The following is a 24535-nucleotide window of genomic DNA, read 5'->3' as shown; positions in this document are numbered from 1 at the left end:
TAATCATATAAAAATCACTCTTTCAACTCCTCAATTTTCAATACGTCTTCCTTCAACAAATCGGTTTATTTGGGATTTTCCTGCGACACCGGATTTTGCGGCGAGCTAATATCGATAACCTTGCGGCTAGCGCTAGCCGGCCTGACCTTCTAAGACGACGCAGCCTGCGAGGCCTTCCCGGTTGTGCTGGCCATATTGCGCATTATTTCAGCCTCGCGCTGCTGCCTTTCATGTTCTGGCAGCGTCTTTAGGGAGTCCAGCTTCACGCTTAGCTAGACGTTCTGGTTCCGCACGAAGTCGCGCTCCTGCTGCATCTGGTCCACTACGTTCAACTTGTGCTGCGTCTTGACGCCCTTCAGCTTCGCCTGATACTCCTTTTTACGCTTGTACTGCTCCGAGTTGTTCGTTTTATGCTCGAACTGGAACTGCTTCTCTACAGCGCTCATCAACAGCTCCTTCTCCCTTTGGCGCTTGATCTCGTCCGCTTTGCGCATCTTCTCGTAGGTATCGTCCAGCGAGCTCTGTAGCTGTGCATGCCTCTAACGCTCCGCCTGGTCGATAAGGATTTTGGCGTTCTCGGTCTTTACGTCGTACTTTAGCTTCAGCTGGCTCGCCTTCTCGAAAATCTGGTAGTTCTTGCTCTGGATATTCGCGTCTGCGACCTTCATCTTCTCCTTGAACGCTAGTTCGTTCTCGCGCTGCTTCTACTTAAAAAGTTGCCGTATTTCCTCCTGTTTCTTAACCGCCTCCAACTGCTTCATCCGGTTCGCCTGCTCCTTCAAACGCTGCTCCTCGATGAGCCGCTTCTGGCGCTCTTTCTCCTGCTGCTCAGCCCGTAATGTCTGCTCACGGAACTCCTGGAATTTACGTTTCTGCTCCTTCTGCTACTGAATTTCGAGCTCTTTTTTGCGCTCCTCCTGAAGGCGGCGCTCGTGCGCTGCCTGGGACTAGATTTGGCGGTGTTACTCTAGCTTCTGCTGACGTAGATGCTCGTCCTTGTCTCGCATCGATTTCTGGAGCTGGAAGTTTCGCTCCAGCTGCGATTTAGCGAACGCTTGTTTATCTGCAAGAATTTTAGCTTATTTTTCACGTTCCTAGATTGCGTGAGCCTCACGCTCTACTGCAAGCTGCTATATGCGTTCTGCACGCTTTATTTCGATTTCATGGTTCTTGCGTAGACGTTCCTGCTGGGCTTTTTCCATTTCGTCTTTGAAAGCCTTCTCTTACTCGCACCGTCTTCGCTGGGCCTCTTCGTTGGAAATTATCTTGAAATCTGACTGCTTAAGCGAGTAATCGACAGAATCCGCGCGTACAAGGTCTTGGAGCAATGGATTCTCCTTCTGGATCAAGTACTCCTCAAAGAGGATACCGTTCTGTTTAATGTTAATAAACTCCTATTTTAGATCAGAAACATACTCTTACACTTCTGCTAGTTTCATGTAGTAGCCTTTTTCGGCTATATCATCGTCACCAACAGTAAGCTTGTAGGAAAGCTGTGTTGGAGGCTAAATCATCTGTTCAGTGATACCTAAACGGTCCATAGCAATAAAAGACCTTGGTGAGTTTATTTTTGTGGGGTGCTCTAAACTGTATTTCTCTATAGACATTTTATTTTTGTAAAAGGCGGAATCTAAATGAAATGTATTATACATTATATTGAAAATGCAGAAGTTTAATTTTTGTATTCCATTTGGCTTAAACTAAGTATTATATAAGTTACTGAAAATTATTCCAAATTCCTTATAATTATATAGAATATGTAGTATTCAATATAATAATATTATGATTTGATACTTAAATATTTACAATTATTATATGGCATTACTAATAATCCATGCAACTACATATGGACGATATCCCAACTGACGTAATAGTCGAATTTTTGGACGAGTACCGCGAGGCCTTTAACGCCTTTAATATCTCCAAATCAGGTAAGATCTAGCCCGATGAAATTGACCGCATAATGCACATTCTGAATCAACAGCCAACGAGGGGTGAAATTGCGGACATACTGGAAACTTTTTGCTAGTCGCAGGAAATTTCGTTTATTAACTTCACCAAACTGCTCGTAAACTCGTCTAGAAACTACGACCAGGAGGCGACCATTCGCGATGTTTTCTTGTGTTTTGACCGAAACGGCGACGGAATGGTGAATGCATCGGAACTGTAGTTTGTCCTTCAACAACTCGGGATTCCGGCTGAGCGCCAGGAGCTTGAGGACCTATGTAATGAGTTTGGAGGTGAAATCTCGTTTAAGGATTTCGCGCTTGTTTTCTGCAGATTTGAGGTGTGAGAAGTCGAGTGATGGCAAATGGTTCACTTGAGCTGCGGAAGCTTGAACGACTGCTGCTCCTTGATTTATGCCAGTCTCAGAAGGGCCTGCGTGATTTCATCGTTTTTGGACAACTGATCACAAATTTGGCGCTTCTCGTCGGGGGTTAGGGGTTGTGTAGAGCGCATTTTATCCAAGAGGTTCAAGTCTTCTAGTTCTGTTTTTGCTAGATTCGTCACCAGGCGAATGTCGTTCTGGGCGTCCGAGATTTGTTTTTAGAGAACATCTATTTTCTGTTTCAGCGAGTCCGTGCGGTCAGCTGGTTTTTGAGGTTGTAATTGGCTTTATTGGGCCAGATTGATTACCTGAGTTTTCTATGGTTTTTATGACGGTTTAACTTATTCCAGAGCGTTACCTATTTATTGCTTTTTCTCTAAAGATTCTGTCATTACATAGCGTAATTCATGTCTTAATTTCCTAATATTCTCTTCAGTTTACTTTATATGAGTTTGAAGATCAACATTTTTTTAACGTTATTAGACTAACTCATTTTAAAGTTGATCTTTTTCTAACTATAATTGCTAAATGTAATTCTTCCTGTGTATATTTCTTTACTGTTATTCTCGTTGCATTAATTTTTCAGATATAGTTTAGTATTATGGTCTAGTATGGCTTTTCGCTTCCATGATTGCAACTTAAATATTATCCTCAGTATTCTTCTCTATTTCTTCTATCTTAGCAAATATTTAAGTTTTTAAGTCTCTAATTTCAGGTGGAAGCTGAGAAGGATCTGTTTCGAAAGTTGTTAATTTTTCTTACAGTTATTCCATTGCTACTTTATGTTGCTGCTCGTTATCATTAAGTTCGTTCTATAAATCTATAATTTCTTATTCTTATGCCTTAATTTTTCCCTCTAGTGATTTTATTTCTTCCTACTTCTATATAATCGAATGCTTTAGTTTATTTATATCCATTGCGGATTAAGAAGCATATGATTATAATTATATATACTAATATAGTTAAATTTGATAACTCAAAATATGGCCACTCCAGTTGACGCCTATCTTTAAGAATGCTAAAATTTACTTATTCCACCTCTACCATATCTATAGAAACTTCTACAGAGTCATGTCACAGAATTAAATTTGACTGGAATATATATAGGTGATAAATAAGCGATTGCCTTATCAACAGCCTTAAAATAAATGCGTGTCACTAAATTTATTGCCCCTTTGAACGGACTTATGAACTCCGGTGTTAGATCCATTTTGCTTTCCCTTGAATCTCGTGGAATTGAACTTATAGACTTATCTAGAAATGATTTTGCCCCTTCATGTGTCAAAGATATATGTAGGGTTATTGTTAACACATTAGAACTTTAGGAGGTTAAAGTTGTGATGTGCAGTCATTTAAAACCTGAGCATGTAAGGAAAATACAAGAAGCTTTCATTAAAAGGAGCAAATGATTGTTTACAATCTACTATTATATATTTAGCTTATTTTATAACTAAAAATAATTAAACCCTAATTATCTAACCAAAGTTAGTGTAATATTTTTGCATCTACCTTAAAATTGATTGATTATTTTCTTTTACTATAAAATATCTGTAATAATAACTTGCAATAATCAATCTTTTTTTATAACCAAATTCAATAATTTATTAATATATACTTACTACTATTATTCATTTTATAGATGAATAATTTTTTATTTGGGGTTTTTTAGCTAGTCTCGAAGAGAATAGATTTCGTGTAGTTCTTATATCATGAATTTAACCAGATTCTCTATTCTACAAAATCATTAGAAAAACAAAAATTTGTACCTGATATTTTTGAAAATCAAATAAATAAGGATCAAATCTAGCAAAAAGAATAGATATAAGCATAAATATTACAATTACAGCTTATTAATTAGGTATCACTACCATTTCATAACTTCTTAAATTTATAATCTTTGAGTCTTATTAATTGCACTATAACGCAAGAGTGTTTTCATTCTATTTGTTATTGTAGTAAGATATCAAGTTTTCAATCAATAAACTGCGAAAATATAAATGATTTTTCTATATTGTTATAGTGTAAAAATTTGAAAAATGTATTTATTTCCTCTCTTGATTAAACCATTACATTTATAGAGGTTGAACATGTTGATAATTGCATTGTTATAATAAATTAAATAGTAAAATTGATGAAGACAAAATTTCCGGTAACTGAGCTGCTAAGCCAGTGTGATACTTTCAAACTAGGGAAGAAATTACTGTAAAAAGATAATTAATCTTTTAAATAAAATACTATGGAAAAACATAAGTCTTACTTTGATTTATTATGGAATGAATAAAAAATGGTCAACTGTTCTAAAAATCCATTACATTCTGACCTCTAGATAGTTGATAAGATTGGTACTTTAATATCTGAAACAGAATCACATTCATTTCATATAACAAAAGATGAACATGATGAGTTAATTATGCCCACATAATCTAATAAATAAGAAGTTATAAATTTACTTAAATAAATTGTAGAAAACTAATAAAAAATATTAACAATACAATCAACAAATTAAGAAAAGCTAGATTATATATAATCATAAATAAAATGTATAAAATGTAAAATTAAGTGAATATTATATATTATTACTTATAAATTAGTTCCGCATAAATGCCCCCAAAACCTAATGCAAAAGGTGCACCGTCTGAAACTTAGAACGGTAAATTTCTGTTTAAAAATGGTTCTAAATATGATGGTGAATATGTGATAATTGGTGATATTAATATTCGTTAAGGAACAGGCATTTTTACTGAATCTCTGATAACTTTAGAAAAATTCGAGTGTCCAGGATTTGATCCACTAGAAATTATTCCAGAAATCGCGTAAATATTTGATGGTATTTGGAATAATGATCTGTTTTAAGAAGGTACTATATCTTATCCAGATGGCTCTAAATTTGTAGGTAAAGTTGATTAGGATGGCAATTACTTAGCAGGCTAATATTTCTTTAAAGATGGAGAAATTTGGGATGGTCCATGGGATAAATGTAAAATGAATGGTGAAGGTATATTTATCGATAAAGATGGTGTTAAATGGAAAGGCATCATGAAAGATAATGAAAGTATTAGCTTAATTCGCCTACATGAATTATGATTATTATATATTAGTTATATATTATATTATTAGTTTTAATTCCATTCCATTAAATGCCCATTCAGGATACCTAAATTGATATTCCTGTTGGGAGGATTACTGGTGTTAATTTTAGTATTTTTAGTGATAAACACATGGCATCATTTAAACTGCTCAATAAAGAACATAATACTAACATTGATCCTTTAGAATCAAATCATTTAGGTGTTGTTTATCCTGAAGATGGTTAATGCTAGTAATGTAATGGCACTTGTGGCGATGCAGTTGGATAATAGCCATGTCCTGGGCATTTTGGTACAATTAGTCTAGACTCAGTTTAAATATTCCATCCTTTATTAATCAAATAGTTAGCTCAAATTATGTCATGTTTTTGCCCCACCTGTGCTAAATTAAAGTATAGGGTTATTTTAGAATAATATGAAACTGAAAGAGATAAATAAGACGAGAGAATACAATAATTTAGGTCATCTTAGCCTAAATTAAACTTTATCACTGCTTTATATAAATTAACTAGAGACGAAAAGTGTTGCGACTCGCGTATATTATTTAAGGACAGACCAGATACTAATGAAATTATTCGTTTTGAGGAGTAATTTAAAGGTAATAAAGGTGAGGTTCGTAAAGAAGAATCGATTAGCTGCGCAGTAGCTATTTAAATTATTTCGCGATATTAAGCTTCTGATTTGTTCCTACTTGGATTAGAAAATAACAATCCTGTTAATTTAGTTTTACGCCATATCCCTGTTCTTCCTAAATGCTGTAGACCGACAATTCTTATGATGGGGTAGACTAATAGGGATTAATTAACTGATGTTTACTAAAAGTTAGTTTAGATTGTATAAGGAAGTAAATTAACAGCAGGAGAAAGTACTGATGCCAGATTAGAATGTTAACGGAATATAGCAACTGCCTTTGCATCTGTTGTTAAAACAGCCAAGGTGGAAAATACAGCAGTCAAATAAGTTAAAGGTATCACTGATAGATTAAGAGGTAAGTATGGTATTTTAAGAAATAATTGTATGGGTAAGCGTGTTAACTTTTGTTCGCGTAGTGTTATTTCTGGAGATCCAACTATTTCTATTGATTAATTAGGGGTTCCTAGATCTGTTGCTGCCAGGTTAAGCTTCCCTGAGACAGTTAATGCTAGAAATAAAGAATTTTTGTAAAAATTAGTTCACAAAGGAACTTAATATCCCGGTGCAAATTTAGTATAAATTGGTTCTAGTTTAAAGAGGTTGGATTAGGCCACGGAGCCAGTCAATATTAAAATAGGTGATATTGTTCATAGACATTTGTTGGAAGGTGACTATGTTATGTTTAATCGTTAACCATCTCTTCATAAAATGTCTTTTATGAGTCATCGTGTAAAAGTATTACCATACTCTACATTTAGGCTAAATTTGTGTGCTGCAAAACCGTATAATGCTGATTTTGATGGAGATGAGATGAATATGCATGAACCATAAGCACTTTAATCTATTTCTGAAATGGCTGAGATTATGCTCGTAAGTAAGTAGATAGTCAGTTGTAAACATAACGCTCCACTAATATCAATTGTTTAAGATTCTTTAGTAGGCAGTTATATTATGACATAAAAAGACAAATTTATGACCTAGGATTCATTTTAAAAATTCATGATGTTCTTAAGTTATCCAGATGCTAACTACAGATAAGATTATGGAAGTGTTATAAACAGAAGTTTGCTTGCTGGTGAATCAAATGATGCATATTCCTTTGATAATTCCTCAAGTTAAGAATCTAGTGTTTAATAAGCATAAAGTAGTTTTTATGCTGGTACTAACAATATTGATAACCCATTTTTGGCTATAAATACACCATAACCTGCTGTACTTTATCCTTAAACTCTTTGGACAGGCAAATAGTTATTTTCAATGTCATTACCTACGTAAATTAACTTAGATATTGGCGGGAGAAATGCTGATAATATTAATTCGGATACTTGTTAGATTATCTTATAAGGCGAATTATTAACTGGTGTTGCTTCAAATAAGGTTATTGGTCAAGCTTAAGGAGGGTTAATTCATGTTCTTTGGAAGGATTTCAGTCCAGAATATTGTAGATCCTTCTTAGATAATTGTTAAAGAACTGTGACGAATTTTATGATTGAACATTCGTTCAGTATCGGTTTTGGAGATATGATCATTTCTTAAAAAGCAAAAGATCAAGCAAATGTAATTTAAGAAAATCTTTCTATTGCTTGTTAAAATACAATTTATGATAGTATAAACAATAAAATTTAACTTGCTCCAGGATAAACTAAAGAGAATGGTTTTGAAGGCACATTTAATAGATAGCTTTAGTAGTCATAAGAATAGTTAGAAAAAGTAGTTAAAGCAGATTTATCTAAAAGAAATGCTTTGATTTGCATGGTTAACTCTGGTTCTAAAGGTAAAGTTTTTAATATTATGTAGATTTCAACCTGCTTAGGTTAATAGTATCTTCATGGTTAGCGTATGAATTTTAAATTTGCGACATATAGATCATTACCTCATTTCTTGCCGTATAATTTTGATATGGCTTCTAGAGGATATGTTGCACACAGTTATATGTTTGGACTTGATCCTTGTGAATTTTTCTTCCATATGATTGGAGGTAGAGAAGGTGTATGTGATACTGCTATTAAAACTGCAGATAGTGGTTATGTTGAAAGAAAAATGATGAAGAATATGGAATCCTTAGGATTAGCTTATGATAATTCAGTTAGAAATGATGTTAACCATATAGTTTAGTTTAGATATGGGGATGATAGTTTAGATCCACATATGTGTGAAACGTAATCTTATAAATCTATTGGATTTTCAGATAAGCAATTTTCGAAAGAATTCTTTATCAACTATGAAGAATCTTGTAAAAATTTAACAGCAGAAGTTTTTGGTATGCAAAAACAAAAAGAATTTAATATTCCTTCATTCATAGAATTAATTGATAGATTATAAAATGTAAATGAAATTGGTATAGCAGATTTTTAGTTCTAAGATCAAATATTTAATTAATTTAGTATTAATGTAGACTTAGATTTATTCAGCATAAACTCGTTATAGACATATCTTTAATTTCACGTTAAAACTTATTTGAACAATACTAAAGTAGATGTTAACTCTGTTATCGAGGATACTTAAGTTCTTTCTGGCGAACAAAACATTACTTTATTAAAACTAGAGTATTTATCTCTACTAATAGAAAGATTTTGGATGCATAATATTGAAGTTTACTCTCTTAAAGTAAATAACACTTTATCTAGTAACGATATAGGTACCAAGACAACAATTTGTGATATTAAACGTGTTATTAACAAGTAGATAGTTAAGAATAAATTAGATCTTAATATAAATGAGAGTAGATAAACTGACTTATCTCCTATTTATGTTGTATAGGAGGTAAATAAACTTATTTCATTTATGAAATAGAGAAAGCACAATGAGTCTAAGTTATTTAGAGTAATATTGCGTTAGTAATTATGCAGCAAAAATATTGTTTTTAATCTTCGGTTAAAAAGATCTTAGTTTGATTAAATTATAGAGGAATTATAATATAAATTTTTAAAGTCTGCTTGTTAGCCTGGCGAACCTGTTGGCCCGCTAGCTTCGCACTCTATTTCTGAACCTGCAACCTAATTGACACTTAATACTTTCCATACTGCTGGTACCTCTGCGCTAGGTTCATTAGGTTTGCCACGCCTTAAAGAATTAATTGATTTTAGAAATACTCCTATTCCTATTATGTCTATTTATTTAGATTTAGATAAGAAAGATATCTTTGCTGAAACATAAGACCAGGATAAGGAAAGACAATCACTATAAGGTTAAAAATTAATGGAGTTGGCTGCTAGATTAGAAAATACTTATTTTTCCGACTTAATTGATTCATGGGCAATTGAGTTTGATCCACTAGATTCAGATTCATTAATTCCATAAGATAAGCATTGGCTCAGTCTTAAGGAATAGTTTGGGTTCTGCTAATGTGTCGAAGAAACTTCTCCGTTTGTTATCAGATATGAAATATCTCTCAAGAAATTAATTGAGAAGGAAGATGCTGGATTTACAGTTCAACATATTTCTGATATTATTAGTGCATATTTTTATGTTACAGATGAAACTGGTGGCCCACTTGTAAGTTATTATAATGGTATTGGTCAAATAGTTATTAGAGTTAGGCCACTATTGGATCCTGAAATTTTAACAGTAGATATTAAGGAGGCTATTGAAATGAATGATATCATTTAAAAAATACATATTGGCGGATTAGAAAGTATTAAAAAGGTATTTAGAGATAACTATACTCCAGTTATTGGGTATGGTCTAGATGATTGCTCTCCTTCAAAATAAGCAGATTCTGAAGATACAAATTATATCGATAGATATGGTGGTATTTATTTCAAAAATTTGAAATATACTGATGGAGATGTATCGAATGATGTTATTAAAGAGCTTTTTATCAGAACAGAGGGGTCAGATTTGCTATCCGTTTTGAACATGGAAGGTGTAGATTCATACCGTACATATTGCAATGATCTTCCAGAAATTTATACTGTATTAGGTACTGAGGCGTGTCGTTCTTTATTAGTTAAAGAAATGCGTGTTACTCTGCCTTCTGACGGATTAAATGGTCGTCACTTTTCTATGCTTGCAGATATCATGATGTCCCATCCCTAAGATGGTAAAATGGTATCGATTAATCGCCATGGTATGCATATTACAGATACTGGTGTTCTTACTCAAGCTTCTTTCGAATAGCCAGGCGATGTTCTTTTAGATGCTGGAGCTTTTGCACTTAAAGACAATTGCCAGGCCATTTCTTCAGCTGTATTAATGGGAGCTGAAATGAGGCATGGAACTGGTGCCTTTGATTTACTTTTAGATACGTCTGTACTTCCGTAGCCACCAGAAACTGCGCATCCTCAGTCTGCTTTATTGTCTATGTAATAATCATAATAAGCTAAAAATGATAACGTTTCTCATGCTGAAATGTCAGTTAATAACAATGTTTATTCTGCCTAATTTTCTGCTATGGGTGCTTTATCGGCTGGATTTATAGGATCCATTTCCGCTGGTTCGTAAAGATCTATGAGAAGTAATTCATTTTTATCCAACAATGGTTCAAGAATTGGATCTCATTTTAACTCTGGTTCTCATGTTTCTTAGCTGTCTAACTAACTTTCTAGAAGAAGTAATAGTGCATCTGCAGTAATTCATTATGAAAATGATGAATATGCTAGAGCTGCTGTTAATTCACTCGACAATTCCCATTCTAGTAGAAGTTCTGCTAGTCATAATTCTATTATCAGTTAAAGGAGCAGAAGTATGGGAAGTAGCAGAAGTGGAGCAAATTCACTAAGCAACTCTGCTAGCTCTTAGAACGCTGGTAATAATGTTAATGATTAAAATGATCTGTTCTGAGTGATAAATTAATTCTTTCACTAAATATTATAAAATTTCTTTACGTCAATCATAACTCTTTGAAGTTCAATATCAGATATATCAGCAAAGAAAATTAATTTTTCAACTTATTTATAGTCCATAAAAATTTATTATTGTATTAAACTAAGCATAAATTCAAAATAAACACTATAAAATTTTTTATATATTTTTCCTTTCGTGAAAACCTCAGTTTAACTAAACAATGATAGTTTGCTATTATCAAAAAGATCAAATAAAGATGTGGGTATCTACTAGTTAGTATCGTCTAGGGTATTTACTAGATTTAGAATAAACGACAAATCTTATGCATTTTTACCTAGCTTTTTAATAAGAGAACTGAATTTTTGAAATTTAAATTCCTATAACATAAAAACTCCTATATAACCTGCTTCATACGAATTAAGAACCCTTTCATCTGTAAATTTATAATCATATTACTGACTTAAATAGTCAATATCCGACGAGAATGCATTAGTTAGGTAATAAAACGACTTTGGAAGTGAACTATCAACTTATTATTTATTAAATAAGTGCAAGAAACTAATTTTATTCAGTAAATGATCGCTAATTCTTATTTAGGGAGCTTGAATTTCTAAAAACAAAGATTTTTCGCGTGATAAATTATTCAATTAAGTATGATTAAAAGTATCAAAAACGGCACTGATAGCCTTATCAAACAAGCAGTCATCTGTTTTTCGTAAATATTCTTCACAGTTTTTGATGAAAAATGGATAATTTGTTAAAATTTGCTCTAAATTTAGCTAAGTCTCATCCAGAAATGTATCATCGACATCTATCTGAACTTTTAGGATATAGGCTACCTTCGATAGCTGCTCAATATTGTTTTTCTGTGTTTAGCTGTTGATTTTTTACTAGGATACGAACTTCTTGAATAGCGTAATTTCGTCTTCCCGCTCCTCGTTTAGTACGTACGCACAAATCATGACTAGTACTTAGAGAATTTCGTACCCTTAAATCGAGTCGTCGTAGTTTGCCATGAGGAGCTCAATTACGCTAAAATCTAATCCTGGGCGCTTGATGTTGCGCAGCGCTATTCTGCCTGCCATGTTGAGAAAGTTACCGTTTCGTTTTATCTGCTCCAGCTGGAGCGTAACCTCACCCTCAAAGAGGTCTGTAATATACTTTTAGTTAGTGTAAAATCTCTCAAATATCAAAAATATCAAATTTCGCGACTCGTCACCTACGTTGTTTATAACGTTGGATAGAACTTCCAAGCCAAATTCAATGTTGTCATGAAAGACTCCAAGCTATTTTCGCACTATGAATTTGGGAAACTATTAGATGAAAGGTAGAGCCAGTTCGTTTATATAGTTTTCGTCCCCAACGGCCATTTCAGAAATAAGCTAAAGTGGATATTAGGCATCTTTTGGGTATTTTTCTATTAAGGTAAAAGCTTGGGTAACTGGGCTGGTTTCAGAATGGTAGAACCATCTTAAAAGTGGCAAATCAGCCTATTTGAGAAGACCAGAAAGTGCTACGAATGCATTACCTCTTACTGATGAAGATTTAGAGGACGTCGCTTAGAGTATATACTCGGCTTCTTAAAGAGAGGTACTGAAATGAGCGTGAATATCTTATATCGTAACTGCTTCTACTATTTCTTTTTACTTAATAATTGGCTTTTATTGTATATTGCATTTAAATATTTTTGGTGGCCCATTTTAAGCTTGTTAGGCAAATAATGATGGTTTTAAGCTACTGAAATTCTGCTTCTGATTATTACACGGATCATGTTCCTTAATATCAAACTATGGTATCATTAATTGGTAACATTTTATTTAATATAATAGTACAAATATATCATTCCACTTTCCTATTTGAATTTTACCTAATTTAAGGCAATTAATTCGGTGTCTTCATTACTCCTAATTCCGACAGTTGCGTCCTGTATTAACTGAGAGTCCGCATCAATTCATTCCGCTCTTTGCACTCGTGTAAAACTGTCTGCTGCAACGCTTTCAGCTTCGCCTTCAAATTCGTATTTTCCTGCTCTAACTAGTCATTATTTTGCTGGTTTTTGTTATTTTCGATTAAGTTTTCCATATTTTCAATCATTTTACCCAAATTTTTAAGCTAATTTTCTAAGTCGAATATTTCATTTGACTTCTACTGTACCAGCTCGAGTTTCTGCTTTATATCAGTTTACAGCTAATCAATTTGACTAAGATAATTCTTAGACGCTTAATTTTGCTTAATTGAAATGTCTTACAACTGTAGTTATAAATCACTTATTTCAGTTTTAATCTGATTATTTTTAGCAGTTAGATCGGTGGTTTGATGTGTGAGTGTTTCAATAGTATCAGTTTTGGACTAAATTTAGTCTTTTTGTTGTTCAATAGTCATATTGGCAGAATGTAATTTGCTTTTTAACTCTAAAATTTACGTGCTGGACAGGCTTTCATGTTCTTTATAAGACTGAATTTTTTGCAATAAGTCTTCTAGTTGTTGCGTTTGATAAGTCGACGAAGAATTTGTGTCAAGTAGTTATTGTTTGAGCTACTTCAGCTGGTTATTAAGATTAAGAATAAACTCATCCTTTGCAGAAATCGTATTTTCGAGCATTTATTTTGATTCAGTTTACAATTCAATATATTGTAAGTTACTATCTCTCAGTTGATTCGTTACAGAACTTAGAAGCTTACATGATTAATCATAATCAGCTTGAAGCTAATTTAATCTTATTTATAACTGATTTGTTAAGTCTTAATCTGTAGTTTACGACGCTAAAATTTTTTTATTTTGGTTTTCAAGAATCTGTATTTACTAGTTGAGATTAGCAATTATTTAATCTTACTCTGTTTTATCTAGATTTAACTTATCTATTAAATTGTTAAGTTTTTGAATTTCCATATCTCTATTTTATAAAATTAACCGTAAATCTGAATTTTCTTGTAAGACTTTCTATGAATTTTGCTGAGTACTCTCTAATATTTCAGTAATACTTTTAATCTCTGTTTATAATATTATATTTTATTGTTCAAGTTTGTTAACTTCGTATTTTGTTTCAATGATTTCACTATTTTTAATCTCTATTATTTTTTCTACCGAACAAATAATTTAAATGCTATTGTCAGTTTAATAGCCTTAAATTTAAATTTTTAATTATTTCTTAAAGTCTGAGAGTTCAACTTTTAAATGTTAAACTCCTCTTTTTAAAATAATATTTTCTTTTTCAAATTCATCGATTAAGTCTTTTTGTAACTCTAAGTCTTTGCGGTATTTTGCGAGTTGCTCCTGACTTTATTCTAAGCTTTTATTAAGCTATGTATTAAGTTCTGCTAGACTTTATATAGATTTATTTGAGTTGTTTTCTTGTTACCTAGAACTGCTATTTTTCCTTGTTTCTTATGCTAGACGGCGTGTTAAGTCATCAATTTAATTTTTTAACTCTTCAATTTCGTGCATAATGAGATATGAAACCCCACAAAATGAACAGGTTTTATCTGTTATTTCTTCTGGAAGCGGTTTTAGTGACATTTTAAAAATAATTGCTTATTCTATATATTATAATTTAATATTCATAAGACTGCTATTATTAATATAGTATAATAGTTAATTTTTGTAAAAATGAAATTGCTTGACATCGGTTAAATTGGTTTTGAAGTATCTTAGCTACAAATTAACAAGTTGCCACCTAAATGTCTCACTATACATCCATTAGATCTTTCGACGTAGAGAAAGCTATACTTCGAGTAATAAAAATTCTGCTCATCACTAACAAAACCATCGTCTGGATATCGTCACTAAACATGCATTGTGTAAAAATTTTAATAACCTCCAAAAATTATTGTTAAGCGGTCTTCTATCCATGGATACGGCCTATTCGCTAACCGTATACTACAGAAAGGGACACCAATTTGTGAGTACTAAGGTATCATGTATAACTCATTAGCGCTAGCCGATTTAGCTGAGAAAAAGCTTATGGAATACGGTTTTGATTCGACTTATATGTTTAGAATTGGTTAGAAAACGTCAGTCATTGACGCTACTTTTACAGGTAATAGCGCACGATTTGCAAATCACTCTTGTTCTCCTAATGCATTATCAAAATAACAAAATGGTCATGTTTATTTACTAGCAGTGCGGGATATTTTAATTGGGGAAGAAATTACTTATAATTATAATATGAGGTACGTGTCAGGTATGAAAAGGGCAATTTGTTACTGTGGATGTGACAATTGTAACGGTTATATGGACCAAAAATGAAGAATTTTTTTCACTCAAATCCTCTAACGCATGTTACCAACAGATCTAGCGCAAAAGATCGGGTGGATGGAGAGTATTTTTCACTAGAAGATTTATCTAAAATTTATGAGCAGAGGGGTGTAAAAGTATCTTCTCGTAAGTAAACTTCATCTTTAAAGAGTCTGTCTGATTTTTGAGAAATTAATGGTTATTGTATATAATTTCCTTTGCAGTCTTCAAGAGACTTCCATTCTCTATAGACGAAACCTTCAACTGCAGACTTAGCATATTAGTTTTCTAGCTCAGTCATACAGTCAGTAACTAATTCGCATTTACGGCGCCCTGGGAACCCTAACCTAATGATTTCTCTAAGCTTGTCTACTTTACCAGATTTTGAGACCGTAAGGAGTTTCCCATGCTTAGAGAAAGTTTTTGCGTAATAATGGGATAGTTATTTGGCTGACATTGGCAAATTAAAGCAGTCTTATAACACTGTTGATGTATACTCCATAACACCTTTTTATTTGCTAACCAGACGTTTATTAAGTTCGTAAACAGACACTAAATCTGATGGAGTCGAAATAATATTTTCTGCAAAACCAAAATAATGAATCAGTGTATACTTCAAAGCGGCAAACACTTTTTAATCTTTCTCAGAATCTCTCATCATAAATTTTAGAAAGAGGGAGGGGGTGAATATAATTATTATATATTTTTATTTAAATTCTATCTAAAATTTATGTGGAGAGAAAATTCTTGAGTTTTTTCATATGCAGCTGTGGTATATAAAAATGTGATCACTCTTTTTTATATTTTTATGCTAGATCTCTTTTCGTCATATTTAAGAGAGTGGGTAGTTCTACTTTCTTAGCATTTTCAGTAATACGCTTTTCTATATTATTAATATCAAATTTGACAGTTTTAACTTCCTTTTAATATCTATAGTTTGTTTCTTATGCTATAGTAGACGCTTATGATATAGCTCGTGCTAACACCATTCTTCCTTACGATTTTGGTATAGTAGGTAGTTATTTCCTAATAGGTGAGTTTAACTAAGATTTAGCTCTAAATAACTCTTTAGATTCTAATTATGATTACATGATTCTTTAAGTTCCTGACTTGAGTTATTAACTTATATTTTTATCGGTTTACTGCATTTTTATCTTCTTTTAATTATAATTTTCAACATCTTTCCAGAAAACTTCACTTATAGCATTAATACTGGATTTCATCCTTTATCTATCTGTTATATTCTCAATATAATCTAAAATAGGCTCTTTACCATTTAATTTATCTCCTATATGATGTTAAAATTCTTGGGCTTTTTATAGTCTTTCATCATTCTCTTAAATAACTCTATTAAGATAAGTACTTGGAACAACTCTCTTATGAAGATAGCTAGCTTATGCTTTTGCTTCATATTCCCATCCTGTAAGGGTCAAAAACTATACAAACTAACCTGAAATAGCTGAAAAGCATAAAACATATCCTAGTGCTGTTGAAATTACAAATAAATTAGCCAACTAATGATAATACACTTCGTTTAGGCAAATATCCGTGAATTTAGTTTCATCTATATAAGATAATGAATTCAAGATTTCAAACTAGATTTCTTAACAAAAATCTTTATTTTAAGGAACATCAAATCCAGCTTCCTTGGCTTCTGAAATTTCTAATACATTAAAAGTTATTCGACGGGATGTAAAACTTGCTTAGTACGTAAAATCCTATATTGACTGTGTAACAGTTAAAGGAATATGGATATCTAATGATTTGCTCTATTTCTTATAGGTTTTGTAATTTTAGAATGCAGTATTAAAATTGATATTATATGTTATGACCGAGCTGCAATCATTAACTTACAATAAAGTTTAATTTTGCTAACTAAATTTAACTGTCAAAGAGTTAGAAATCTCTGGAATCTTTACATAAGCAAATATATTCATACTCTCATAATCAATAAACTAAACTAAATCATTATCTAATATTATCATAATCATATCATCCGAAATATCAATAAATTTAATTTCGACAGAGATACTAGTTTTTACTAATGGTGAACCATCAAATTAAATTATAGAAATATCATTTTCAACTAATAACACCAACTACCCTCTCTATGCATTGAACATACAAGACTTCCATTATTGCTTATATCTAAATTTAGCATTTAATTAATAATTTTCTTTACTAGTAAACTTATATGTCATAATCATCTTTTTTTCCTTAAAGCAAACCCAAAATTCCATACAATTACTTTCACTAAAGAATATGTCAGTACAAACTCCAAAGTTTTTAATATTTTCCACATTTTACTCCTAATTATCTAATTTATCGTTTTAAAATTACATTGTTGCTTTAACTTTCTAATACATAGATTTTGCCTTATTCATTTTTTGATATTATTCTACAAACATACCACTTTATTCCGGTTTTGCATCTTTACTCCTTTGAAATTCCAATAGCATTTACCCATTTTATGTTTGATAAAAAACAATTCTTTCGTCATCAGTTGCTATAGCAAGATACTACCCATTAAGAGATAAACTTAATGCAGTAACCTGCTTTTTCACCTCCACAGTCCCTTAATTTATTTCTAGTTGAGTTTCTTTTTCAGAGGTTTATATGCCAGAAATTAAATTTATAGCACCCGTTCGATCTGAGCTAAAAACCCCATTCATATTCTAAAGTACATTTAAACCTACAGTGTCAGAATTATCTACCTTTCCAATTATGGTTCCGATTGCACTTTCTTTTCCTTCCATTACCGTTTTACCAGAAAAAATGAAATTTTCTATCTAACCGACACATTTACCACTTCTTAAATCCCATATATAAAGAATTTGATCTGAAGCTATAACAATACCTGGATTTAAGCTCGAAATCGCAACATTTTCAATAGTAGATTGGGTGATTTAAATTTATTAATTTGCATTTTAAGGATATGCAATAGCTAGCATATTTGTGGCAGTGCAAATATGTCCGGAACGATCATTATATGCAGCAGAAACTGCTTTTCCATTTCTTGAAGCATTTCCAACAATCGTAAAAACGGGTTCAAGTTTTCGTATATCCCACTATTATATATTTCCTACTACATCAACTGTAAGAAACTCAGGCTTAGTTTTAGATGCAAAAACTGATATATAAGGATGATTAGAATATGGTAACGATGCTATTGGGGCTTAAGGTGAAGTTACGTGATTTTGTGTAGATGACGGTACCCAAATATTCAATTGGCGATCTGAACCTACTGAAACTAACAGTCCTCTCTGGTGAAGCCACGCTAAAGACGACACATTAGAATGCTTTAACAAACTGGCTGCCTTAATACCTTAATTTACATCAAAAGTACATATTGATCCATCTGATGATCCAGAGGCTAAAAGAAATTGTCCAGAATTTTCCATAAATTCTAAAATAATTGTATTCACCCAGTTTTTGTGAGCTTGAATAGACCAAATCGGTGTTGGTGATAACTATTATGATTACGCGGCAATTTGCATCTTCAGCGCTAGTTCCTGATACTTTTTATATTCTTCAAATTTCTTTTTTGCAATGTTCTCTGAATCTGTCGCATTAACTTCCACTAGAATCTAAGGGTCATCGTCCTCATTTGTCCCCTCCTCGTCATCCTCAATTTCATCTTCTTCCACAAATACTTTTAATTTATGTTCGGGAATTTCCTCTTCTAAAGTCAAATCCTAGCCGTTAAGCCGCCAAAAATGAACCTACCCCTTGTCATCTCCAGTGAAAATCGCAGGCTGGACGCGCTGCCTCCTGAAGTAAATTATATTATTCGTTTTAATTACGGTGTGCACGTTCTCCGTGGGAATTGCGTTAATGAGCTGGTTGTTATTGTAAATTGACAGCTTCCGGTCAGTCCCCGAAACGATCAGGTTCCAACCGCTTTAAGAAGGCCGCAAATCGAACCCATAACTGTTGTAATCATCAATATGGGGCCTGAACGTCGCAGCGGCGACCGGCATGCTCGTAGTCTTGATCTTGTGGACGACGTTTCCCTACCGGTTAACCAGCTGCACCAGGTTGTCCTTGAGGCACACAATGAAGCAGTCGGTCTCCTGCGAGTAGTTGAGCGAGTAAATCGGCTCCTGCACCTTCGCCGACATGAGCTGGTGCATCGACTGGTGCGCGAAGTAGTTCGTGAGCGACGCGGAGCGCGTGAAGTTCGCGGACTGCATTATGTGCTACGAGAAGGTGGACCAGCCAATGAAGTTCTGCGCGAACGCGTCGATCTCGCGCTGGATGAGGATGAGGTTCTTGAGCTGCAGCTAGTACGGCGCGCGCGCGTCCGTGAAGGCCCCCAGGCTCGCCAAAATGTCGCTATGCGAGATCTGGTCCCGGCCCTGCGCCGCTGCTGTTAGCAGGTGCGAAATGAGGATCGTCGACGGGAACTCGTTCACGTTCGCGCGCTGGTCCGGCAGGTTCTCGAACTTGTTTTTGAGCTGCAGGAGCTGCGCGTTTGTAAGGTTGTGGAAGGTCTGCTGGAAGGCCTTCTGCGACGTAAGGTTCTGCGAAAGGTAGAACTTTTGCCACATAATTTGATGTTGGTATATAATATATAATAATGTATATAGCAAAAAATGGAATTAGTGGGATACTGGGTCAGTCGAACGAAATGCTGTCATCGTCGTCAAGGTCAACGATTTCGGTGCACTTTTTGACTGCTGCCCACATCATCTCGGCTGGCTGGCTACTGGTGATGATTATGTTCAGTTTCTGTCCGTTTTTGTACACAATGGTTAAAAGTTACCCGATTTCGTACTTAAACACGATTTTAGGGGCGTAATTGTCCTCTTCCGAGAACCAGCCATTGCTGTCATCCGTCTCGTTGGATTGGTGCTAATAAACGCATTTTTCGCCTTCGTAAACGACAAAGTGGTCACCTTTTGCAAGCAAAAAGTCTTCGGCTTCTTCTGCTGCTACCCTGAAGCATTCTACACCGCAGAATTAGCAACCTGAGTCAGGAGCTCCAACCTCGTCGTATCGGATATAAGGGCTCGTTTTTCCAGTCAAAATATACTGATTTTCAAGTTTTTCCTAGCAAATTTGCGCGGCCAGAGCCCCTATAAGGCCGTTGCTGAAACACACTGCAGGAACGATTCGACCTGCGACTGACTGAATCTCTATATCAGTTAGGTCAAATTTTATGTGAAACTATAAAGCGCGTAGCCGGGAAACCGCGCAAACAAATTACAATTACTGCTTGTTATTAGCATCAAAAAAGTCAGTACAGTCAGTAAAATTTGACACTATTTAAATCCAAGACTCAACCTAATTAACTGTTTTGGTTGCTAAATTCTCATCAAATTAGCTTTTGAAAAGTTACTTGAAAATTAATTTTCCATTTCTATCTCCTTAAATTTCAGAAAACTCACCATTCCCTAAAAGTCCATTTCCAGTGGCAAGAGCGAACTGAATGCAGTGATTTGGAGTCTCTGGTTTGCTGCGTAGAGTGCATACTGGAATCGTTATCTACTCCAATGTTGAACAGTTGTGGCACGAAATTTTTGGTGGGAAAGCTGATGGAAGTCGGGATTTAAAAACACGGATTGACCCGGATAGTCCGGATGTACCGCAGTCAATTAGATTCAAGCTAAATGCTAAACAACGCATTTACAGAAATTTCCTCGCTGGAACATTGTCAAGAGCGGAAACAACTAGGTCAAAATTTTAAAATTTTTATAGTGGTAACTATTGAAGTGGGAATTCAAAATTATATATGGTTGCATTTTTGAAATGAATTTTACAAAAATTAGCACATGCGTGAGATTTTGAATGCCCAATATCGTTTTAGGTGAAAATGAACTATCTCGAGAGGTTAGAGGGCTCTATCATATCAAAATCTACTAAAGTTATGTGTTCGATGTTCAAATACTTGATTGAGTGTAGAAATTCCACTCCTATACCGCCACATCCGAAAAGGCCTAGTTTCATTTTAATCAACTATCTATAATACAATATAATAATATAGTATGAATACAAAAATATATATGTTTATAAACTTATAATAAAACATATTGAATTAAATATTTGTGTTAAGTTGAAACGTATTGTAAGAATTGAAATATTTTATATTATATTACTCAAATAATAACATAACGACAAAACATTTATTAGAACTTTAATATTTAAACAACCTTAGCAATAAATTTATATAATTATATTATCATAATTTTAATATACAATATTGTATACTGTGTAAAAATAGTAATGAAACAATATTATAACAATAAAATAAAACTTTGATATTTTTTTCTAAGCGATTATTATTAATTATTGTTATAATTAAAGTATTGCTATACAGTATACAATACTAAAAAAAATACCACTCCTTCAAATGGTTAAGTCAATCAAGGGTTCCGAAACCGAAAAGAACGTGCTCAAGGCCTTCGCGGGCGAGTCGCAGGCGTTCAACCGCTACATGCAGTTCGCCAACAAGGCCAAGGACGAGGGCTTCCCCTACATCCAGCACATCTTCGCCAACAACGCCGAGATGGAGAAGCAGCACGCCTTCCGCCTCTTCTCCTTCCTGGCGGGCGGCGACCTCGAGATCAACGCCTGCTACCCCGCCGGCAAGCTCGGCACCACGCTCGAGAACCTGAAGCTGGCCGTCGCCGGCGAGACCGAGGAGGCCGAGCACGCCTACCCCGCCTTCTCCAAGGTGGCCGCCGACGAGGGCTTCCCCGCCATCGCAGCCCTGTTCCGCAACCTCGCCAAGATCGAGGCCGACCACGCCCAGCGGTTCGCCAACCTGGTCAAGCTCGTGGAGACCGAGAGCGTCTTCGCCCAGAAGGACGACACGACCTGGATCTGCATGATCTGCGGCTACGTCCACGTCGGCGCCAAGGCCCCCATGAAGTGCCCCGTGTGCATGGCCGACAAGCCATTTGAGCCTAGAGGCCTCGACTGGTACGCCAAGATGTGAGCTACTATTAATTTATTAACGTTTATTTTATTACTATATATAAATGTCAATATGATAATATACATAAATAGAGTTATTATTCATTCAATTAATATCAAGTAGTATTTAATTCTTAGAATTTCATATAATTTTCCTTAATATCATACATTATCAACAAAAACAGTTATCAATTAAAACATTAACGAAATTGATATATTTTCATACTGTATTCTTAGTTTATTCAAGATATTTATCTTGAATAATAAATTCTCATTCAAATTACAACTCTTAATTTTATAATGATTTACATTATCCAAAATTAATTTTAACTGTTGAAGATTTTTTCAAAATATTTAATGTCTAGATAATATGTTATTTGTAATTTTCATAAAATGGTATGTCATACATTTTACTTAGATTAACCCTCATTTAGTTTTATCGTATCATCCAAATAACAAAAAATGTTTTAAAAAGCTACGTAAATTCAAATGATAAGTATATAATATCATATGTTAAATTTTTATAAGTTAACAAACGTTAAGTAAAATAATAGTATGCGAAAAATACTACAACGAAAATCATATAGTTTGAAATTGTTAGGAAAAAAGATGACTTAAAAGGAAGCTGCAGCTATTACTTTTTAGTGTAAAACGAAAATACATAATATGCTAATATGAAAATATAAAGAAGTAAGTTCTTTGTTAAAAGCTATATCATACAATCCTTGGCTACAAAAATATGAATTATTTATGAAATAGGTAATGATTACAGAAAAGATAGAAGCATTTTGACATATACTGAGAAAAAATCGCGCTGTTCTAATTAATTTAAAATGTAATTTTGTAATTATTACTTGAAACTGTATCTCTACAAACCATGATGCACTTTATTAAATAGGATGGATTTGAACAAAGTTATGATACTATTGGTGATAAAACTAATGACCATCGATATGTAGAACTGCCATGAAGTAAACATTGCCCCATAAACTTCACGTTCGTATGTAATTTTATCCATTTTAGATTGGAAATTTTTTAATTCAACTTAATTTTATATATAATTAAATAACAATTCCATAGAATTAAAGTATACTTCTACATATGGATTTATTATTAACTATTTCACAAAAATAAAATAATTATTATATGTTTTAACACTTTTCTGAACTCACCTAAATGTCCTGCTGCTCACGCTCAAAAACCGTCAAACCATCCCTTGCAATACAAGACTTATAAGACATCGAAATTAAGCCAGTGGAGCGTTAATCGCCGTTGGCGCCGATGGTGCAGCCCCAAAATTCTCAAAACTTCAGTCCAAGAAAAATTTCGAGGCCCAACTCGGCGGCCAGGAAGCTGCCGCGGACGGGGTCAGCACAGGGCACCAAATTCCCAAAGTTTACGCCGAGCTAGTAGGAGCAGTTGTGGCTGAACGCGCGTATCCTGCAGCTGCAGCAGCAGTTCGATCTCATTGGTGTCACGCTGGACAACGCCGAAATCGCCGAAATCGCGAAAGCAGAATTCCGGAAAGTGCACATCGCCAAGAACCTGGTCCCCGCCCCGAAAGGAACCGAATGTGGTGTCAAAAACGAGGTCGGTGAGCTTAGCGAGGAAACTGAGGAAACGGCGCCTAGCAAGTCGAGCGACTTCAAGATAGAGTTCGTGCAGAAGCTAACGCGGAACGCGGATCTCGTCATTCCGTGCAGTAGGATAGACGAGCAGATGCAGGAGCTACTAGGCGAGGCCAATGAGAAAGTGGGGGCTGCAAAAAACTTTTCTGATGAGAAGAGCGAAAAACTAGTGCTAGGCGATGTTGTTTTTGATTGATTTATTTACGTATTGTAATGTATAATAATGTGAATACTATTTTTAAGTATAGTAGATATTATATAATTTAATTACAATTAATAATTGTATATGTTTACAATAAAGTTTATAATTATTATACATAATTTGATAATTATTAAAAATGATATAAATTGTGTATGCATCAGAACGAGGGTATACAGCTGCGGCAGCAGTATTATTATAATCAGTGCTAAAGTCTAGTAATATTTCTTCAACATTATCGTCGATCCACGAAACATCGGCCTTGCGCCCGGAAGCGCCCCTGCTGTATCTGACCTCCACCTTTTTCGACGGTCAGCACCCCTCGTTGGCCAGGAAATCTTTCGAGGTTCTACGCGGCAACTATGCTCTCCGGTCCCAGATGAGGGGTCTCCAGTTCGCCGTGTTCGGGGTCGGCAACAGCGCCTTCACGTGGTTCTGCAGGGCAGCGGATATGGCACGGGACGAGTTTGTGGGGTATGGTGCGGAGGAGATACTAGCGGTGCAGAGGTTCGATCGGAAGGGAGTAGATGACTTGGAGAGGGCGCTGCGGTGGTTCTGTGAATAGGTGCTGGCGGCGTTAGGATGGTGATCTAGGGGAGTCTAGGGTGAACGGAATGGTATAAACTAAGTGGATTATATTGGTACGATGCGAAGTTTGCCTACACAACGGCGGCGGGTGGGATGCATTGAGTAGAGGATAGTTCGTTAAGTCGGTATTTTTAGA

The 24535-nt window shown here is 34.4% G+C and overlaps 16 protein-coding genes across 16 annotated transcripts; 9 read left to right on the top strand and 7 right to left on the bottom strand. All coding sequences in view use genetic code 6, as the record gives it.

The window, feature by feature from the left end:
• Positions 1–14: 14 nt before the first annotated feature.
• On the bottom strand, positions 15–1607 carry SS50377_23654 (uncharacterized protein; the record flags this gene model as incomplete). Its single annotated transcript, XM_067907518.1, has 1 exon — positions 15–1607. One exon carries the CDS (start codon positions 1605–1607, stop codon positions 15–17), a length of 1593 nt encoding a protein of 530 aa, XP_067764492.1.
• A 239-nt stretch (positions 1608–1846) lies between these two features.
• On the top strand, positions 1847–2293 carry SS50377_23653 (Calmodulin; the record flags this gene model as incomplete). The annotated part of the gene is made up of 1 exon (XM_067907517.1): positions 1847–2293. The coding sequence occupies one exon, from the start codon at positions 1847–1849 to the stop codon at positions 2291–2293; it is 447 nt and encodes a 148-aa protein (XP_067764491.1).
• A 23-nt stretch (positions 2294–2316) lies between these two features.
• Positions 2317–3246, bottom strand: SS50377_23652 (uncharacterized protein; the record flags this gene model as incomplete). The annotated part of the gene is made up of 1 exon (XM_067907516.1): positions 2317–3246. One exon carries the CDS (start codon positions 3244–3246, stop codon positions 2317–2319), a length of 930 nt encoding a protein of 309 aa, XP_067764490.1.
• A 66-nt stretch (positions 3247–3312) lies between these two features.
• SS50377_23651 (uncharacterized protein) lies at positions 3313–3738 on the top strand (the record flags this gene model as incomplete). The annotated part of the gene is made up of 1 exon (XM_067907515.1): positions 3313–3738. One exon carries the CDS (start codon positions 3313–3315, stop codon positions 3736–3738), a length of 426 nt encoding a protein of 141 aa, XP_067764489.1.
• Positions 3739–3968: 230 nt separating this feature from the next.
• SS50377_23650 (uncharacterized protein) lies at positions 3969–4892 on the top strand (the record flags this gene model as incomplete). The annotated part of the gene is made up of 1 exon (XM_067907514.1): positions 3969–4892. The coding sequence occupies one exon, from the start codon at positions 3969–3971 to the stop codon at positions 4890–4892; it is 924 nt and encodes a 307-aa protein (XP_067764488.1).
• A 38-nt stretch (positions 4893–4930) lies between these two features.
• Positions 4931–5413, top strand: SS50377_23649 (uncharacterized protein; the record flags this gene model as incomplete). Its single annotated transcript, XM_067907513.1, has 1 exon — positions 4931–5413. The coding sequence occupies one exon, from the start codon at positions 4931–4933 to the stop codon at positions 5411–5413; it is 483 nt and encodes a 160-aa protein (XP_067764487.1).
• A 53-nt stretch (positions 5414–5466) lies between these two features.
• Positions 5467–10830, top strand: SS50377_23648 (DNA-directed RNA polymerase subunit; the record flags this gene model as incomplete). The annotated part of the gene is made up of 1 exon (XM_067907512.1): positions 5467–10830. One exon carries the CDS (start codon positions 5467–5469, stop codon positions 10828–10830), a length of 5364 nt encoding a protein of 1787 aa, XP_067764486.1.
• Positions 10831–10847: 17 nt separating this feature from the next.
• On the bottom strand, positions 10848–12632 carry SS50377_23647 (uncharacterized protein; the record flags this gene model as incomplete). The annotated part of the gene is made up of 1 exon (XM_067907511.1): positions 10848–12632. The coding sequence occupies one exon, from the start codon at positions 12630–12632 to the stop codon at positions 10848–10850; it is 1785 nt and encodes a 594-aa protein (XP_067764485.1).
• A 40-nt stretch (positions 12633–12672) lies between these two features.
• Positions 12673–14349, bottom strand: SS50377_23646 (uncharacterized protein; the record flags this gene model as incomplete). The annotated part of the gene is made up of 1 exon (XM_067907510.1): positions 12673–14349. One exon carries the CDS (start codon positions 14347–14349, stop codon positions 12673–12675), a length of 1677 nt encoding a protein of 558 aa, XP_067764484.1.
• Positions 14350–14439: 90 nt separating this feature from the next.
• SS50377_23645 (Histone-lysine N-methyltransferase SETD1) lies at positions 14440–15078 on the top strand (the record flags this gene model as incomplete). The annotated part of the gene is made up of 1 exon (XM_067907509.1): positions 14440–15078. One exon carries the CDS (start codon positions 14440–14442, stop codon positions 15076–15078), a length of 639 nt encoding a protein of 212 aa, XP_067764483.1.
• Positions 15079–15088: 10 nt separating this feature from the next.
• On the bottom strand, positions 15089–15727 carry SS50377_23644 (uncharacterized protein; the record flags this gene model as incomplete). Its single annotated transcript, XM_067907508.1, has 1 exon — positions 15089–15727. One exon carries the CDS (start codon positions 15725–15727, stop codon positions 15089–15091), a length of 639 nt encoding a protein of 212 aa, XP_067764482.1.
• Positions 15728–15854: 127 nt separating this feature from the next.
• SS50377_23643 (uncharacterized protein) lies at positions 15855–19616 on the bottom strand (the record flags this gene model as incomplete). The annotated part of the gene is made up of 1 exon (XM_067907507.1): positions 15855–19616. The coding sequence occupies one exon, from the start codon at positions 19614–19616 to the stop codon at positions 15855–15857; it is 3762 nt and encodes a 1253-aa protein (XP_067764481.1).
• Positions 19617–19683: 67 nt separating this feature from the next.
• On the bottom strand, positions 19684–21015 carry SS50377_23642 (Ubiquitin-activating enzyme E1; the record flags this gene model as incomplete). Its single annotated transcript, XM_067907506.1, has 1 exon — positions 19684–21015. One exon carries the CDS (start codon positions 21013–21015, stop codon positions 19684–19686), a length of 1332 nt encoding a protein of 443 aa, XP_067764480.1.
• A 403-nt stretch (positions 21016–21418) lies between these two features.
• Positions 21419–22006, top strand: SS50377_23641 (Rubrerythrin 1; the record flags this gene model as incomplete). The annotated part of the gene is made up of 1 exon (XM_067907505.1): positions 21419–22006. The coding sequence occupies one exon, from the start codon at positions 21419–21421 to the stop codon at positions 22004–22006; it is 588 nt and encodes a 195-aa protein (XP_067764479.1).
• A 1154-nt stretch (positions 22007–23160) lies between these two features.
• Positions 23161–23808, top strand: SS50377_23640 (uncharacterized protein; the record flags this gene model as incomplete). Its single annotated transcript, XM_067907504.1, has 1 exon — positions 23161–23808. The coding sequence occupies one exon, from the start codon at positions 23161–23163 to the stop codon at positions 23806–23808; it is 648 nt and encodes a 215-aa protein (XP_067764478.1).
• Positions 23809–23950: 142 nt separating this feature from the next.
• SS50377_23639 (Flavodoxin) lies at positions 23951–24400 on the top strand (the record flags this gene model as incomplete). The annotated part of the gene is made up of 1 exon (XM_067907503.1): positions 23951–24400. The coding sequence occupies one exon, from the start codon at positions 23951–23953 to the stop codon at positions 24398–24400; it is 450 nt and encodes a 149-aa protein (XP_067764477.1).
• Between the last annotated feature and the right edge of the window lie 135 nt (positions 24401–24535).

The sequence above is a fragment of the Spironucleus salmonicida genome, chromosome 4 (genome assembly GCF_000497125.1).
Source record: "Spironucleus salmonicida strain ATCC 50377 chromosome 4, whole genome shotgun sequence".
NCBI classification, from domain to species: domain Eukaryota; phylum Fornicata; order Diplomonadida; family Hexamitidae; genus Spironucleus; species Spironucleus salmonicida.
Note: the sequence above shows the minus strand (reverse complement) of the source record. Positions and strands in the feature narration are given on the sequence as shown.